General features: G+C 56.0%; 1 protein-coding gene across 1 annotated transcript; it reads right to left on the bottom strand.

Annotated features, from left to right (window-relative positions):
• Nucleotides 1–7,939: 7,939 nt before the first annotated feature.
• On the bottom strand, nt 7,940–15,167 carry TADA3 (transcriptional adaptor 3). Its single transcript, XM_004581291.4, has 9 exons — nt 14,738–15,167; nt 13,186–13,418; nt 12,819–13,069; nt 12,623–12,728; nt 11,735–11,876; nt 11,548–11,651; nt 11,216–11,325; nt 10,383–10,568; nt 7,940–8,387 (listed from the first exon to the last, which is right to left on the bottom strand). The coding sequence occupies exons 2-9, from the start codon at nt 13,390–13,392 to the stop codon at nt 8,195–8,197; spliced, it is 1,299 nt and encodes a 432-aa protein (XP_004581348.1). The 5' UTR covers nt 13,393–13,418; nt 14,738–15,167; the 3' UTR covers nt 7,940–8,194.
• Nucleotides 15,168–15,337: the final 170 nt, after the last annotated feature.

Below are 15,337 nucleotides of genomic sequence, written 5' to 3'. Positions count from 1 at the left end.
GAGGACCCCTCCCACTTCTTGCCGGTGTGGCTCCCGGCTTCTGAATTCGTTTGCAGATGGGACGACGATAGTGCTTCTTCCCAGTCCTGTCTCCTCAGGCTTTGCACTGCCTTGCCATGCCCATTTCACAGACGGGGCGGCAGATGCCTGTGGCCACCTGGTCCGTGTCCCCCAGCATCGCTGAGGATCAGTTCGTTCCCAGGGACCAGGGAGCCCCTCCCCCCACACACTGAGCTGGTGAAACTTTGCCACTAGTTCCTGTTGGTGTGGATGGCACTCTGCTGGCTAATAAGTTGGCTGCTGTGTGGGGGCCTGGGTGACATCTCTGGTTTACATTCTGCCTGCTTTGGAACTTCTCTCTCTTTCTCGCCAAATGCATTCTTAGTCCTTTTTCTGTTAAATATTACGCCAGTACTGGTCACCACCAGTAAAGAGCCATCAGATGCTAGAACTTCACGCAGAGGCCACAACTGCTGCTGTTTCCTTCGTGAGCAGCAGGTTCCCCACCATGGCCATGTCATCCGGGAGGAATCTTGCTGGAGGCTGGCTGAAAAACCCCAGCCCATGCTGGCCGGGCCTGGCTTGGCCTGGAATCCTGCAACTGCAGCCACAGCGCTCAGACAGCTTCCTTCCCACCTCTCTCCTTGTGCCTCAGTTCCTCTCCATCTGCTGGTCCCTCTTTCCATGTACCATGACCATCTATCTCCATCTGGCGGGAAGCGGGGACGTGGTACAGTCACCCTGGTTTTGCAACTCCCCCACAACAGAAAGAGCTGCACCCCTATAGCTCAGCTCAAGCAAGAGAGTGGCATACTCCCCTCCCCCTTTCAAACCTGGTATCGGGCGGGAAGCACTAGGTCATGGCGCTGTCGCTGGGGATGCCAGTCATGGCACAGCCGTAGGGAATGAAAGTGGTGGATTGTGCAAAGCAGAGAGGGCGAGCAGCTAAGACAGATAACCAGTGTTTCATCAACTGCCTGTCCAGTGTCTGGGGGCATGTGTGTGAGTAAGGGGTGGGCAGTGGGGGCTGGCACTGAACCTGGCTGTTCTGATGCTGATGAAGATGACATCCTAGCCAGAGTACCCAGGCCAGGTTCTGCACCCAGCTCTGACTGCTGACTCAGTTTCCTGCTTTGACACAAACAGACCCTGGGAGTGTCAGCAGTGAAGACTCCAATAATCGGGTCCCTGCCAGCTGCTGCAGGCATTTGGAGGGTGAACCAGCAGATGAGATCAATCTCTCTGCCTTTTAAATATGTTAAAAATTTGTAAAAATTCCCTTTATCCCTACAGTGAGATGGATGTAGCTGTTCTGCCCATTCAACCTCTCCTTCCGGACTGTGGATGTGGTACAAGCACTGATGGCTGCAGAAACCCGACGCCCGTCTCCCCACCTGGAACTTGACGTGAGCTTACTCTGGTCATGCCTGCCTTGCTGGGTGACTGAGGGTGACACAGCCCAGGGAGCGGGTCTCAGCCCCCAGCTGGTTGCCCTGCAGCTGTCGGGACCCCAGCACCCACCTGCTGTGGTTACCTGTCCCACAGAGCACAAGAGAGGTCCACTGCCCCGAGACAGACGCTCTTCTCAAATGATTCTTGCCTTCTTTATGCCCCACATGTTGCGGTCAGTCTTGTGCCTTGGGGGTCCCTGTTGGCCACTGCTGCTTTCTTACTGTGGCCACTGTTCCAGGAGCAGCCAGCCTTGACAGCCTGCAAGGAGCCCTGCAGTGCTTGCCAGCTTCTTTCAGCTGACATGGGCATGCCCTGGGGGTCGAAGGCTCTCCTGCATTTACTCCGATCCTCTCTGCCCTCTCGCCACATGCCTGCCATGGTGCATGGGATGGCACTAGTGGGCCTGGGCAGGGACATGTTGGAGAAGACCCTGGCACTTGGAAACCTGACTTATGAAGAAAGCTGCCTCTCCACCAGTGATACTCCGTTTCCTAGTCTACAAACAAGGGGAGTGAGTGGCCATTCTGCCGTGGGGAGTGGAGGCAGGTGCAGAGTACTGGGACCCTCCTACAAGTCCTCCCAACCCCTCAGCAGGCTCATCAGTAGTACAAGCAGCAGAGCATTTCCACACGAGAAATTATTGGCAAACCGGGTGAGCTGTGATGTTTCGTTGCTATCTGATAGTGTGGGGACAGCCCAGGAAGAGGCACAAAAGGAGCGTGAAGAATGTTCTGACACAGGTTCCAACCCTAGTTCCCTTCTGGTCCCCTCCCCCACTATCTGTGGGTAAGCAGTGACACCCCACCCACCCTGGACATAGATCTGGTATACTTGGCGTTCTAATACTCGCTTGTTCTTCTTTTTAAAGATTTGTTTGGTTCACCTACTATATGGCTGTGATAGCCAGTGCTGGACTAGTGCTAAAGCCAGGAGCCAGGAATTCCAGCCAGATCTCCCACAGACAGGGGTATCTTTGATGGAACACATTAGCCGTCACCTGCTAGGCTGGAGGCGGAGTTAGTGGATGTTGCATGGGAAGCAGTGCAGCTGGGACTACAACCAGTGTTTTGCTGGAATGTTGGCACCACACGTAGCAGCTTAACCCACTTTTATTTGCAAGTGGAGCCTCCTTCTTTTTCTTTCTTTGCTTATTATTATTATTATTATCATTATTGATCTATTTATTTGAAAAATGACATAGAGAGAGGGAGAAACATAGGGCCAGGTCTCTCACGTGGGTGCAGTGGCCCAAGCACTGGGGCCTCCTTCTGCTTTTCTCAGTGTGTTAGCAGGGAGCTGGACTGAAAATGAAACAGCTGGGACTTGAACCAGCACTCCAATGTAGGATGCCAGAGTCTCAGGCTGTAACTTAACCCTCTGTACCCACTACCTCCACCCAGCTCTTGCACTTCCCAGGGTTCTTGCTTGGCCTCAGGGTGTTGCATGCTACCCCTGTTCCTGACACCACACCTGCACAGAAGAGAAGGCAAGGAAGCAAGTCTAGTTTGAAGAGTGTTGGTGTGCCAGGTAGGCCTGGTCTGGTTTCTCTGAGAGAACCCCCAAGAAAGCAGTGTCTCAGATAATCTGTGTGGACTGTGGTTCCAGTGCTTTGGTGGCCTCCTCTGAGGTAAGGAGGGACAAGCTCCCAGCCCCACCCATACCTGGTAAAGCCTGTGGGACCACTGAAAGTTCACCCTGACTGTAGCAGTGCTGCAGTTAGGAGCATACATCCTGGATGTGAGTCTACCACGCAGGGGACTGCCCTCGGCTGTTTGCCATGCCCTTGCAAGCAGCTGCTGTGGTCACGGTGACTAGTCCTTTAGACTGGGTTTCTTATGTTGTGATGAGTCTTTATTTTTTTTAAGATTTATCTTTATTGCAAAGTCAGATATACAGAGAGGAGGAGAAATAGAGAGAAAGATCTTCTGTCCTATAATTCATTCCCCAAGTGGCTGCAACAGCTGGAGCTGAGCCAAACTGAAGCCTGGAGCCAGGAGCCTCTTCCGGGTCAAGGCTGCCGGGATTAGAACCAGTGCCCAAAGAGGTCCCAGACTTTGGCTGCTAGGCTACTGTGCTGAGCTCAAGTCTTTGTTATTTCTATAGCAGTTATCTTAGTTGAGTATGCCTTATGATGCTTCATCAGATGGAATGTGATGATGGATTGGTATAGGAGTCTTGTGACACAAGTACTGAAGGTGTCCTGGCTTGTATGGGCTGTGTAGTCTTGCTGTGGTTGGGTTCTTCTGGCCTCTATTTTTTTCAGTAGAGTGTGTACAGGCATTTTCTAAAAGCTGTCTTAGCAAGGACAGGTTCTCAGGGTTGGGAGGTAGGGACCTGTCTTTTCATTCACAAGTTTCCCAGGCATTTCTCTGATGGCCTGTGTATTGCGGGTTGGCTGGACAGGCCTTGGGGTGGGTTTTCATCTCGCCCTCTGATAGATGCTCTTCTGCTTTTCTCTCCGCCAGAAATTGTGTTGAGAAGACTATACCTGCCCTCACAGTTTTTTGGATGGTGTGGTTGTCCCCACCTCCATATTGCTCTCTCTGGCCCCAGAGTCCGTTGTCATTCAAAAGGGTGGTATAGTACTGTCCTGCTAATAAGCCGCTCCTGGCTCCTGGCTCCCTGCCTGCTTGTGAGTCATAAACTGTAAAGGGCACCTGAAGTTGAAAGAATGAGGGAAACAAACTATTTCTCCCCAGAATATTGCAGAATGCCAACACGCCTTCAAGTGGAGGATGAAACAGGACTTGGGTGTCCCTGACCCCCACAAACTTTCTGGTTCTCTCTGATGGGGCCTGAGGATGTGCGTTCTCATCAGAGTCCCGGGTAGTGCTGAACCATGCTGGGACCTGGCCTGGCCTGCTCTCGGCCTACTTTCCAGCTCCCTCCCTGCCACACCCCTGGGGCTCAGGTGACACTGGAGCTGCCACCTCTCTTGAAGCAGGCCAGCTGTTCACACCTCCTTGTCTGGCATGCCAGCTTCTGTCCAGCTGCTTCCTGTCTGGCCCTACAGGCTTCCTTAAATCCTTGCCTTGCTGGGATCCCTGCAGGCCGCATACCTGCCACCTTGGGTTCTGATCATCCAGTGGCATCCTGGCCCTCCTCTGCAGCTCTCAGCCAGGGCACTGAGTAAGTGCGAAAGGGAACTTGGAATGAGTAAAGACGGAGGGCAAGTAGGAGGGGAGGAGCCAGTGGAGCACCTGGATGAGGGTATGACACACATGAGCTTGTGTCCTGCATGCCCACCATCTTCATGGGGTCCTGAGCCCCAGGCCAGGGAAGGAACCTGTTGTCTGACTGGGTTCCAGCCTCTGTGCCCCTCTTGGCAGCAGACACCTGGGCCCCTGCACTCCAGTCCCCAGGGTGCTGGGGACCTGCTGTGGGAAGAGGCCTAACCTCCCCACTCTCCCCATGGTGCTTCCCAAAGTCCCTGGTCAAGAACTGTGCAGGAGCAGGTGTTGCTTTTGTGGGCTAAATTAAATAATAACAAGTATATATGTATATACACATTTATTTAAGAATAAGCACTCCTGGGCCCGGCGCAATAGCCTAGCAGCTAAAGTCCTCGCCTTGAACGCACCGGGATCCCATATAGGCACCGGTTCTAATCCTGGCAGCCCCACTTCCTATCCAGCTCCCTGCCTGTGGCCTGGGAAAGCAGTCGGGTATGGCCCAAAGCCTTGGGACCCTGCACCCATGTGGGAGACCTGTGGAAGTTCCTGGCTCGTGGCTTCGGATTGGCACAACTCTGGCCATTACAGTCACTTGGGGAGTGAATAATCGGATGGAAGGTCTTCCTCTCTCTCTCCTTCTCTCTGTATATCTGACTTTGCAATAAGAATAAACTAAATCTTAAAAAAAAAAAAAAAAAAAAAAAGTAAATACTGCCATCCCCTGGCCCACTCCTCAAATGCCCTCAAATGCTGGCACTGGGCCAGGCTGCAGCCGGGAGCCAGGAGCCACACTGCGTATGCTGGCCTGTTAGCCAGGAGTGAAGTTATAAGCCAGGGGTAGGTACAGGATCCAGGCCAGGTGCCTCACCATGAGGTTAAACACCCAACCTTGGAAAAACAAAACAATCATCTTGGGCACTAGGGACACCTCCTGGGACCAAAGTCCTTGTTTCCTATTTAAATCAGAGCCTTGTGTTCCTGGAACACATTTCCCCCTCCTCAGGTGACCCCAGCTTCTCACACACAGCACACCCAACCCCCACAAGGGAGAGCCCCTGGGACAGGCTCAGCGTCTGTCACCATGGTGCTACAGGGCGGTGACAACTGGTTCCTGCAGACAGGGCGTGTCGCCATTCACCTTGTCCATGTCTGCCGTGTCCAAGGTATGTGGTAACAGCCTGGCAGAAAGGAGGTGAGGAAGGAAAGGTTCCCCACCAACCCACATGAGCCAGTCCCAGTCACTCTTCGAAGGTTCTTCCATTTATAGTCCCTCCCTCCCCCTCTCTCTCACAGTTCCTCCCAATTTTGGAACACCAGCCCCCGCCTCGCCTCCTCCACATCATCTTTGTTCCTAGAATTCTCTGTTCACAACACCTACCAAACGTATGCTCTTGACAGAGGCTGAGGGAGGGCCGAGGCTTGCATGCAGGACTGCCCTGTGGGGCTGCACAGGTCGTACACTGACCAAGTGTGGGGGCTGCTGTCCTCACAGACTGTTAGCGGGGCAAGTTCTGTTGTGAAGAGACTGTGTGTGAGTCGCACAGGCAAATTTTAATCCTGATCAAGCAAGGGACACAGCTGGCTCCGCCGTGGTTTTTTCACTGTGAGTGGCGGTTGGTAGGAACCATTAACGGCGCCTGGGCCTCAGCTGATGTGTGCCGAGTGCTTGGTCATCATTGCTATTGGCACTGGCTTCTCTTGTATCTGCCTGAAGTGCCCCTAAGCAAGCTGGCGACGTTGCTGGAAAACTGCTGGTGCTACACCTGGCAGGGGCGGGCTGGTGCTGTCCTCTGTAGAGCGGTTTTCCTTGATTGTCATTACAACCCACTTTTTTATGCTATTTTTTTTGAAAGGCAGAGTTATAGAAAGAGGGAGAGAGAAGTCTTCCATCTGGTGGTTCACTCCCCAGATGGCCTCAATAGCTAGAGCTGGGCTGGTCCAAAGCCAGGAGTCGGGAGCTTCTTCCAGGTCTCCCACGTGAGTACCAGGGCCCAAACACTTATGCCATTCTCCACTGCTTTCCCAGGCTGTGAGCAGGGCGCTGGATCAGAAGTGGCATAGCTGGGTCTCAAACTAGTGCCCATATAGGATGTCACACTGTAAGTGGTGACAGTCCATTCTGTCACAGTGCCAGCCCCCAAATCACCTTGTGTTACCCATGTCTGAGTTACAGGTGACCAACTGCAAACCGAAAAGCAGCACTTGTGGCCTGAAGTGAGGGGGAAGCTCAGCAGGACTTGCAGGGCCCCCGACACCCTCAGGACTTGGCTGTCTTCTCCATCTGCTTCTGCAACCCAACTCTGTTCTCAGGCAGGGTACACAGACCCTGTGTGGGCCACATGTGACCAGGACTTGACCAGTGCTAACCTCTCCTCCCCTGGTACAGTGGTGGCCTCCCTTGTCCACTCCTTAATCAACCACAGCTGTTGGCGGCACTGAGCCTTGCTAAGCTGGCCTTCGCCCTGACTTGCCAGTCCCAGGAAAACCACGTGAGTGGGAGGGGCCTTTGTACCCGTGGAGAGAGAGGGGCTCTGCTTCTATAAAGAAGCTCAGTTTATAGGTCACTTCCCTAGGGTACCACTCCCCTCCCCACTGCCTGGACCTCAACCTTTCCATGATAAACTGCCTGTTAAATCCTGACTAATCTGGGAATAGAACAACTTGAGGTAGGGAAGAAGGGGAGGAGGGAGAGTACTTCAGGCATGGGGCTGGGGCCCAGCTCGCCAGCCCTGGCAGTAGAAGGGGGCTTGTGGAGGCCTGGCAAGTTCCACCCCTCTCTCCCCACGCCTGGCTGCTTGGTTTCCACACTCTCGCCCCAGGCCTGGTGCTTAGAGGGGCAGGCTGCACTGGTGAGTTGGAGCCTGCAGCAGGAGCCCCATTGCAATGGCCAAGCAGCAGGCTATGGACTCCAGCTCAGGCAGAAGGGGATGTGGGAAAGGGTCTAGCCCCTGTTCTCTCCTGCACTGACTGTAAGTGAGGAAGTACTAGCCCTGAATGCTGTGTCTCACTGCCACCCCACAGCTGGAGAGCAGCTGACCCCAGGGCAGGCCATGTGGAAACACCTGACTCCTGGTGGCCCTGCTGAGCTGCTAGATTGGCCAACCTTGATTGGCACCCTGCCAGGGCCACCAGGCCTTGGCAACACTTTCTGCAACCTGTAGCCCACGTGTCCTCACAGTTATTCCTGCGTGAACAATGAGTAGCCCTGGGCCCAACGACCCTGAACCCTGCCCCCCACCCCAGACTCCTACCACACACAGGGAACACGTTCAATGATGGTGGGGTGTCTTTTTTTTTAAAACCACAGCAGTCGCTTTATCCTTAAATTTGCACTTTACAAAACCACAAGGGAGAAGTCTCTGGGGTGGGAGAGGTGGGGAGGGCCAGGGTAGAGAGGGAGGGGAGAAGGGGAAGACAGAAGAACCAGAACAGATGCCCTGCCCCATTTCAGGGACCAAACAGGAAGTGGGCCTGAGGCCAGCCCAGCAGGGCTCGAGTCCTGGCGGTAGAGCCTATGGCCGCCAGAGGGTACTCCCAAGGAGGAAGATGCCCCAGCAGGTGGCAGGGCGTTACCCATCCAGCAGCTTCAGGATGCTCTCACGCTCCTTCAGCGTCCGCCAGGCCTGGTCCTTTTCCTTCTTTGTGGGGGTCCGCTTCTTCTGCCGCGCGGCCATGATCTTGCGGAAGGCATCCATGACCTCGTTGTCAGCCATGCGGACCCGTTGCCTCAGCTCCTGGCGGCTCACCTCCTCCTTGGCCAGCCTGTGGGGACCAGCAGCCATGTGCTGTGGCCAGCCTCTCCCCTGCCGGCCCAAGCCCACACACTGTCTACACTGGCACACCTGGGCCTTTCATATGCTCATGACCCAAAATAGAAGTCATGATCCATGTTCCATGGCACTGTGTGCTGGGCACTATTGTATCTTCTTTCCAAGAGTAAATCAAGTGGACCGTGGGGGAACCATGCATGGTGAGGAGAGAGGGCATGAAGAAGTCTCTACTCCTTGCTCTCCAATGTGCTATTTAAGAGCCCTCTGAAAAAAACCCAATCTCACAGTAGGGTTGGCACTATGTTCCCGTGGGCTAAGTCATCAGTTGCAGTAACAGCACTCCATTTTGGAGTGGTGGTTCCAGTTCTGGCTCCCCTGCTTCAGATCCAACTCCCTGGGAAGGCAGCGGACGATGGGTGACCCTCATGAGGTTCTAGGCTGCTGGCTTTGGCCTATACCAGTCCCTGATCATGTGGCCACCTGGGGAGTGAACCAGTGTATGAAAGATCTGTGTCTCTGCCTCTCTGTCACTCTTACAAAGAAATCTTTTTTTTTTTTAAGACTTATTTTTATTGGACAGGCAGATATACAAAGAGCAGAAGAGACAGAGAAGAAGAACTGTATGTTGATTCACTCCTCAAGCTGCTGAACTGGCCGGAACTGAGTCAATCCCAAGCCAGGAGCCTGGAGTCTCCTCCGGGTCTCCCACACGCGAGTGCAGGATCTCAAGGCCTTGGGCCGTCTTTGACTGCTTTCCCAGGCCACAAGCAGGGAACTGGATGGGAAGCAGAGCTGTTGGGATTAGAACTGGTGCCCATATGGGATCCTAGCGCGGTCAAGGCAAGGACTTTAGCTGCTAGGCTATTACGCCAGCCTCCAAAGAAATCTTTTTAAAAAAAGAAAAGAAAGGCCAACGCCCTTCCACAGTGAGACAGACCTGTTGCAACAGCCAGCTCCACTTCTCTACATCTTTTCTGCATCCTAACATTTTAGATCAAGCTTTCACCTGCTGGTTTACTCCCCCAGGGACCACAATAGCCAGGGACGCACCAGGAAGAAACTGGGAACAAAAGCTCCATCTGGGTCTCCCGTGTGGGTGGCAGGGGCACAAGCACATGGCCCATCTCCCACTACCTTCCCAGATGCATGGCAGCTGGCTGGGAGGTGGTGCAGTTAGGGCTTGGCCTGGTGCCCAGCTGTCAGATAAGAAGCAACAGCTCACTCTGGAGGCCTGGGGACTGCTTCCTGCTGCTCAGACATGAACAATGGCCGTACTTCTCTCTGCCCACTCCCCTTGGTACCTCCTTTCATCTACATTTTCCCTTCTCACCCCTGAAAGGAACATGAACTGTAAGAAACACAGACTCCATCTCAGGCTCAAGCCTCAGCTCGGCTCTTTACAGGGTGTGTAGCTTTCAGTGAACCTGAAGAATTCCAGCTCCCCGAGGGCTGGCTGGGGGACTGCGCGAGAGCAGGCAGCTACATCCTGACACACACAGGCACTCAGCATGCACATGCCTCGACACCTGTGTACCTGGCCAGGCGGTACCTGCAGATGGCCAGTCCCTTTTTCCGCCTCTCCTCCCGCCCCCAGCACAACAGGTGCTGAGAGAGAGGGGACATTCGGGGATGACACAGCGAGGAGCCTGTTTGGCTGCCTTGCCGCTCTGCCTCCCAGCAGGAGGGTGGTTCCCTCCAGATGCCATGTGCAGACCTGATGCACTGGCACTGAGTCCCTGGCTGCTTTCTGCTGAAGAGCCGTAACTGTCACACATCCAGCCAGAGTTACCGGGACTGACCCAGCAGGAGGCTTCCAGCACTCATGTTCACACTCTCAGGCTGCAACACACCCATGGCGATGGCTATGATGGCAAACTTTATCTAGAGAGGCCCTCGAGTCAGTCGAGTGACTGCAGGTGCATGACACCTTGGCTTTGCTCTGCGGCCCAGGGGCCCCTCCTTGGCATGAGTCACCCTCCCCGCTCACCTCAGCAGGTCATGCTTCTTGGTGCGGTTGTGGGCACTGAGGGCCTTCAGCTCGGCCTGCCTTTTGCGCAGCTCGGCCAGGACTTCATCCTCTGAGTCCTCCGCGGGGCGGTCCTCAGACTCCAGGAGGCCCTGGGCAATCAGCTCCTCCTTGATGCGACTCTCCAGGGACTTGGTATGTGGCACGCTGGGGTGGGGGCGGGAGGGAGGACAAGACCCTCAGGTTCCAGGACACCGATGTCAGCCCTGGGGGGAGTCTGCCCCAGGCGCCTTTCTCTGTGTATCCAGATACAAAAATACAGACACAGGGCCAGCACATGACAAGATGAGTAAAGCTGCCCTGTGTAGCACTGGCAGCCCATAAGGAAGTCAGTTCAAGACCCAGCTGCTTCACTTCCCATCCAGCTCCCTGCTGATATGCCCGGGAAAGCAGGGAGGATGGCCACGTGCTTGGGACCCTGCAGCCCTGTGGGGGACCAGGAAGAAAACTGACTTGTGGCTTTGGTCTGGCTCAGCCCTTGTTGTGGCGGTTCTTTAGGGAGTGAATCAGATCTTTATACTCTGTCTTTCAAATAAATAAAATCATTAAGCTGTATCTATGGAGACACCCACACCGGGTCTGTGCATGAACACAAGTGACAGAAATCCACAGTGCAAGGGCTGAGAGGAACCTACAACACCCCCAGGCCGCCTGACACAGACGGCAGTCCATCCCGGCTGCCCATCGCCCAGCCGCTATTCTCCCAGCCTTTCCCGCACATGCACACATGTGTATCTGAAGTGAGAATGGATCACACCACCTGGACTGGGTCGCCCTAGCTTCCTGACACTCACCTGAAGGGCTTGTTCTGGTTGCGGGGAGAGGTGCTTGCGCCATCGGCCCCTGACTCTTTGCCAGACACGTCAGGAATGGGGGAGTCCTCCATGGGGGAGATGATGTTTTCCTGGTAGGCCGCAGCAGCGGAGGGGAGGGTGCAGTAGTTGTTCCAGCTGCCTGTGCTCCAGGCTCCGAGCTTCTTCAGAAGCCAGCAATCTCCCATCACCCTCCCACCTGCTGCTTCCTGGAGACAGCCCTCCCCAAGAGACAGGGGACAGCTGCCTCCCTTTGGCACTGCTCCTGAAGAGCACAGGCATATGTGGTGGCTGCTCGGGCAGGGGGTGCTCACCTCCACCAGGGCCTGAAGCAGGCGCTGGGTCAGGGCACCGAAGGGGCATCCGTCTTCCGGCTGCTCGTGTTGGGCCTCTGACTTCTTCAGCAGGGCATCGACATCTGCAGCAGGCAGAGCAAGAGGGCAGCGGGGTGGAGTTCTGGGCACTCTGTACCTGGCTGGAGCAGGCAGGCTGAGGACCTACCTTTGGTGTCCAGCTCGGCCAGGGGTCCCACGAGGCCTTTCTTCTTGTCGGCAACAGCTGCCGCCCTGGCCCCATCTTTCTGTTCCTCCAGCAGGTCCTCCTGGGCCCAGCGCTGGGAGTAGTGCTTGCCCAGTGGGGGGATCTGTGGGAGGGTAGCACAGGCCCTGAGCAGGGACGCGGCTCCCCCTGTGCGCCTGGTACTGCTGCGGAACTGCTTGCTCATTCGCTTATCTCTCGCCAGCCCGCAGTCCTGGTCGGGGCCAGTGCCAGGCATCAGAGGAATGGAGCAGACATACTATCCCTAGCCCAACAGACATGTGAAGAAGGAACATGGAGAAGACGATCCAGAAAAATCTATCAAGGCACAGGTCATGGCTTGGTGCTTATACAGACTGTCTTGGGTTACAACCTCCATCCAGAGAGAACTAGGGGTTTAGATTTGCATATGAGAGGAATTTCTCCTTTCACTGCTTGAATTTTCGAGTGCCTATCCAGCAAGATTGCAAGCACACCTGCTACAGCTAGGGCTGGGCCAGACCTAAACTGACAATTCCATCTGGGTCTTCTGTGTGGGTGGCAGGGCCTGTTTCAGCAGGGCAGCCTGGAAACAGCCCTGTGGGATGTGCACATGACTGCCCAATCTGCCTCTCGGATGTTTGCTCTTTGGCTCAGATACGTGATACGGCAGTCGCGGGGAGATCTGCCTCCTGCCAGGGGATCCAGAGTGTCACCATGGCAGAGGCACCGTGTGGTCAGAGCTGGCCTGGGCCAGCTGGCCTGTGGGTAAGGCACACAAGGACCCACACCTGGCAGGCTGCTGTGTGGAACAGGTGCCCTGGGAGTGGGGCGGAGGAAAGCGAGGAGGGTTGCCGGAGTCCAGGGTCCTACCTTATAATGTTCGGCTTCATCTTCTGGCGGTTTCAGGAGCTCCTCCAACGTGCGCACCTCTTCACTAGTGATGTCGGCGCAGTAGGGCTCCACGGAGGCCCAGAACCTGCAAGGGGAAGGAGGTCCCAAGCGGGGTCCCACGTCAGCCCTGGCCCCTGCCTCCCTCATCCCCAATGCCTCCCTTTCTGTCCAGAACCTGTTGGGGGCGTCATTCTTGGGGATCCGGGGCACGTCGACAGGGTCATCAGTGAACTCGTATTCCTGGATCTTGGGCTGCAGGTTTTTGGACTTGGGCCGCCCGGGGCCGGGCCCAGGCCCATGCCCTGCCTTGCTTTCGAGTTTCTGCTTCTTGGGCTTGCCATGCTTGGGGGGTGCGCCAAGCTCGTGCTCCCGGCCCAGCTTCAGGAATCGCCGGTCACCTTTCTTATCCTGCCAGTCTGTGAGGATCTGCAGCAGGGCAAGGGCATTTCACGTCCCGTGAGCTTGGCGTAGGGCTCCCTAACCCGGGGCCTTACCCGACACCCTGGCCCAGAGCCCGCCAGCAGCCCCCTGTGGGCCATCACCTGGGTTTCGGCCTCAAGCACGCGCAGGCGCCGGCTGGCAGAGGAGAGCAGCGTCTCCAGCTCCAGCTGTAGCGTGTCCAGCTCCTCAATGCCAATGCCATCGTCCTCGGAGCGGGCCAGCACAGCCGTGTAACGTGGGCAGACCTTTAGGTGGTCCACGGACTTGAAGTCATGGAACTGCAGGGGACAGTCCTTCAGCTCGCTCATGGCCCGGGGTGCGGGAGCCTGCAGAGCTGTGGAGGAGCGAGCCATGGGTGGGGTACGAACAGGCTAGAAGATACCTCACAGCTCTTTCCAGCCAGGAACAGCTGGGCTTGATGAGCCCACTCACCAAGCTCCCACAGTGCACCCAGAGGGGCCCAGGGCAGCCTACTGGCTTATGCCCAAGAGCAAGAACCACTGGACCTTTTTTTTTTTAGATTTATTTTATTGGAAAGGCAGATGTACAGACTGAAGCAGACATCCTCTACCTGCTGGCTCACTCCCCAAATGGCCGCAGTGGCCGGAGCTGAGCTCATCCAAAGCCAGGAGCCTCCTCTAGTTCTCCTACGTGGATGCAGGCACCCAAGGTTTCAAAAGGCCATCTTCTACTGCTTTCCCAGGCCACAAGCAAGGTGCTGGATGAGAAGTGGAGCAGCCGGGACATTAATCGGCTCCCATATGAGAAGCAAGTGTTTCAGGTGCCAGGTGCCCAACTGGGGCAGGGCAGTGGGCACAGAGGTCCAGCAGCTACCTGGTGCAGCAGCTAGGAGTACCCGGTTCAAGTCTAGATGTGCTGCTTCCAATCCTGCTTACTGGTCACATGACTGGGGAGGTAGCAGGGGACTGGGGACTGCTACCCACGTGGGAGACTCAGATGGGGTTTTTGCTTTGACCTGTCACAGGCACCTGGGGAATGACAGAACCAGTGGATGGAAGGTCTCTTTTAAAGACAGAATAACAACAGCAAAAAATACAGAGAAGCCGGCAATGTGGTGTAGCGTGTTAAGAAGCTGCCTGCATCCCATGTGGACACTGTTTGGGACTCCCAGCTGCTCCACTTCCCATCCAGCTGCCTCTTAATGCACCTGGGAAAGCAGTGGAAGATGTCTCAGCTGCCGGGGCCCCCGAACCCACGTGGGAGAAACACTTCTAGTTTCGTCCTGGCCCAGCCGCAGCTACCATGGCCAGTGGGAGAACCAGCCGATGGGGAGACTGGTCTAACTCTTCCTTTCATGTAAATATATCTCAAAACAAAACAAACCACAGCAAAGTGCAGGCGGTGTAACCACCACAGCACACCCTCCTTTGCCTCCCCAACCTGCTCGCTGCCTCACTGTTCCAGCCCCTCTCTGAATGCTGTCGCCCCCCACTACACCTTCTCCCCTTCTCTGTCTCCAAGAGTAGGTGGGCAGCCATACACATGCCCAGGGTTCAAGCCATTCTCTACTTGAGGGGCCCCTAGACTCAGTCTTCCTTGTCTGGAACATGGGGCCACAAAAAGAAGTCGTTTCCCTCCTCCATCCCCCCCCAAATTCTGAACCCCTATCACAGGGCTAACAGCAGTACCTACCTCCCTGGGGTGCTGTGAGGATTAAGAGACGATGCCCGACCACAGCCCAGGTCGGTGCCCGGACTGCCTACTGGCTAGCTCCACCCGCGGGTCGCCCCAGCGCCCCGCCTCGAAGGCCCCTTGTGCTCCACGAACCCCCTAGGCCGCCTCTGCCCCCAACGAGCTCCTCACTGCAAACCCCCCCTCCTCGTCCGGGCTCGGAGCAACCGCCCCGGAACTGGCTGTGGGCGGGCCGCCTGCTGCGGGGGACTCGGGGGCGGGCGTGGGGTGCGGGCCTCGGAGCGGCCTGGAGCGCGGCCGGCGGGGGCGGGGCCCGACGTCCGGGACCCGGGAGCCGCAATCGGCCCCGCCGAGCCCCGGGGCGGCAGGTGGGAGGGGCCCGGAGGCAGGATGGGGGCGCACAGCCGGAAGCAGCGTGGGCCTCCTCCGCCTCGGTTTGGCCTAATTTGGTGCCCAACCTAAGGTCGGCCTGTACCATTGCCTGCCCGGGGGGGAAGCTGTAGCAGAGGCGAAGAGAAAAGGTGAAGGCACCAGCGGCAGTCCAACAGATGGTGTGAGGCGCTTGCATAGACAACGATAACTTCGACAGTTTGAAAACAC

This window comes from Ochotona princeps, chromosome 21 (genome assembly GCF_030435755.1).
Source record: "Ochotona princeps isolate mOchPri1 chromosome 21, mOchPri1.hap1, whole genome shotgun sequence".
In the NCBI taxonomy this organism is placed as follows: domain Eukaryota; kingdom Metazoa; phylum Chordata; class Mammalia; order Lagomorpha; family Ochotonidae; genus Ochotona; species Ochotona princeps.
This window is presented reverse-complemented; position numbering and strand designations above follow the sequence as displayed.

Bases quoted from the DNA above. Each gene is read 5' to 3' on its own strand.
- TADA3 (XM_004581291.4), bottom strand. From the start codon at position 13,392: ATGAGCGAGCTGAAGGACTGTCCCCTGCAGTTCCATGACTTCAAGTCC. The intron at 13,070-13,185 runs GTGATGGCCCAC...GCCCTGCTGCAG, and splicing joins TGCTTGAGGCCGAAACCCAG to ATCCTCACAGACTGGCAGGA. The intron at 11,326-11,547 runs GTGAGCACCCCC...GCGGCCTACCAG, and splicing joins TGCTTCAGGCCCTGGTGGAG to GAAAACATCATCTCCCCCAT.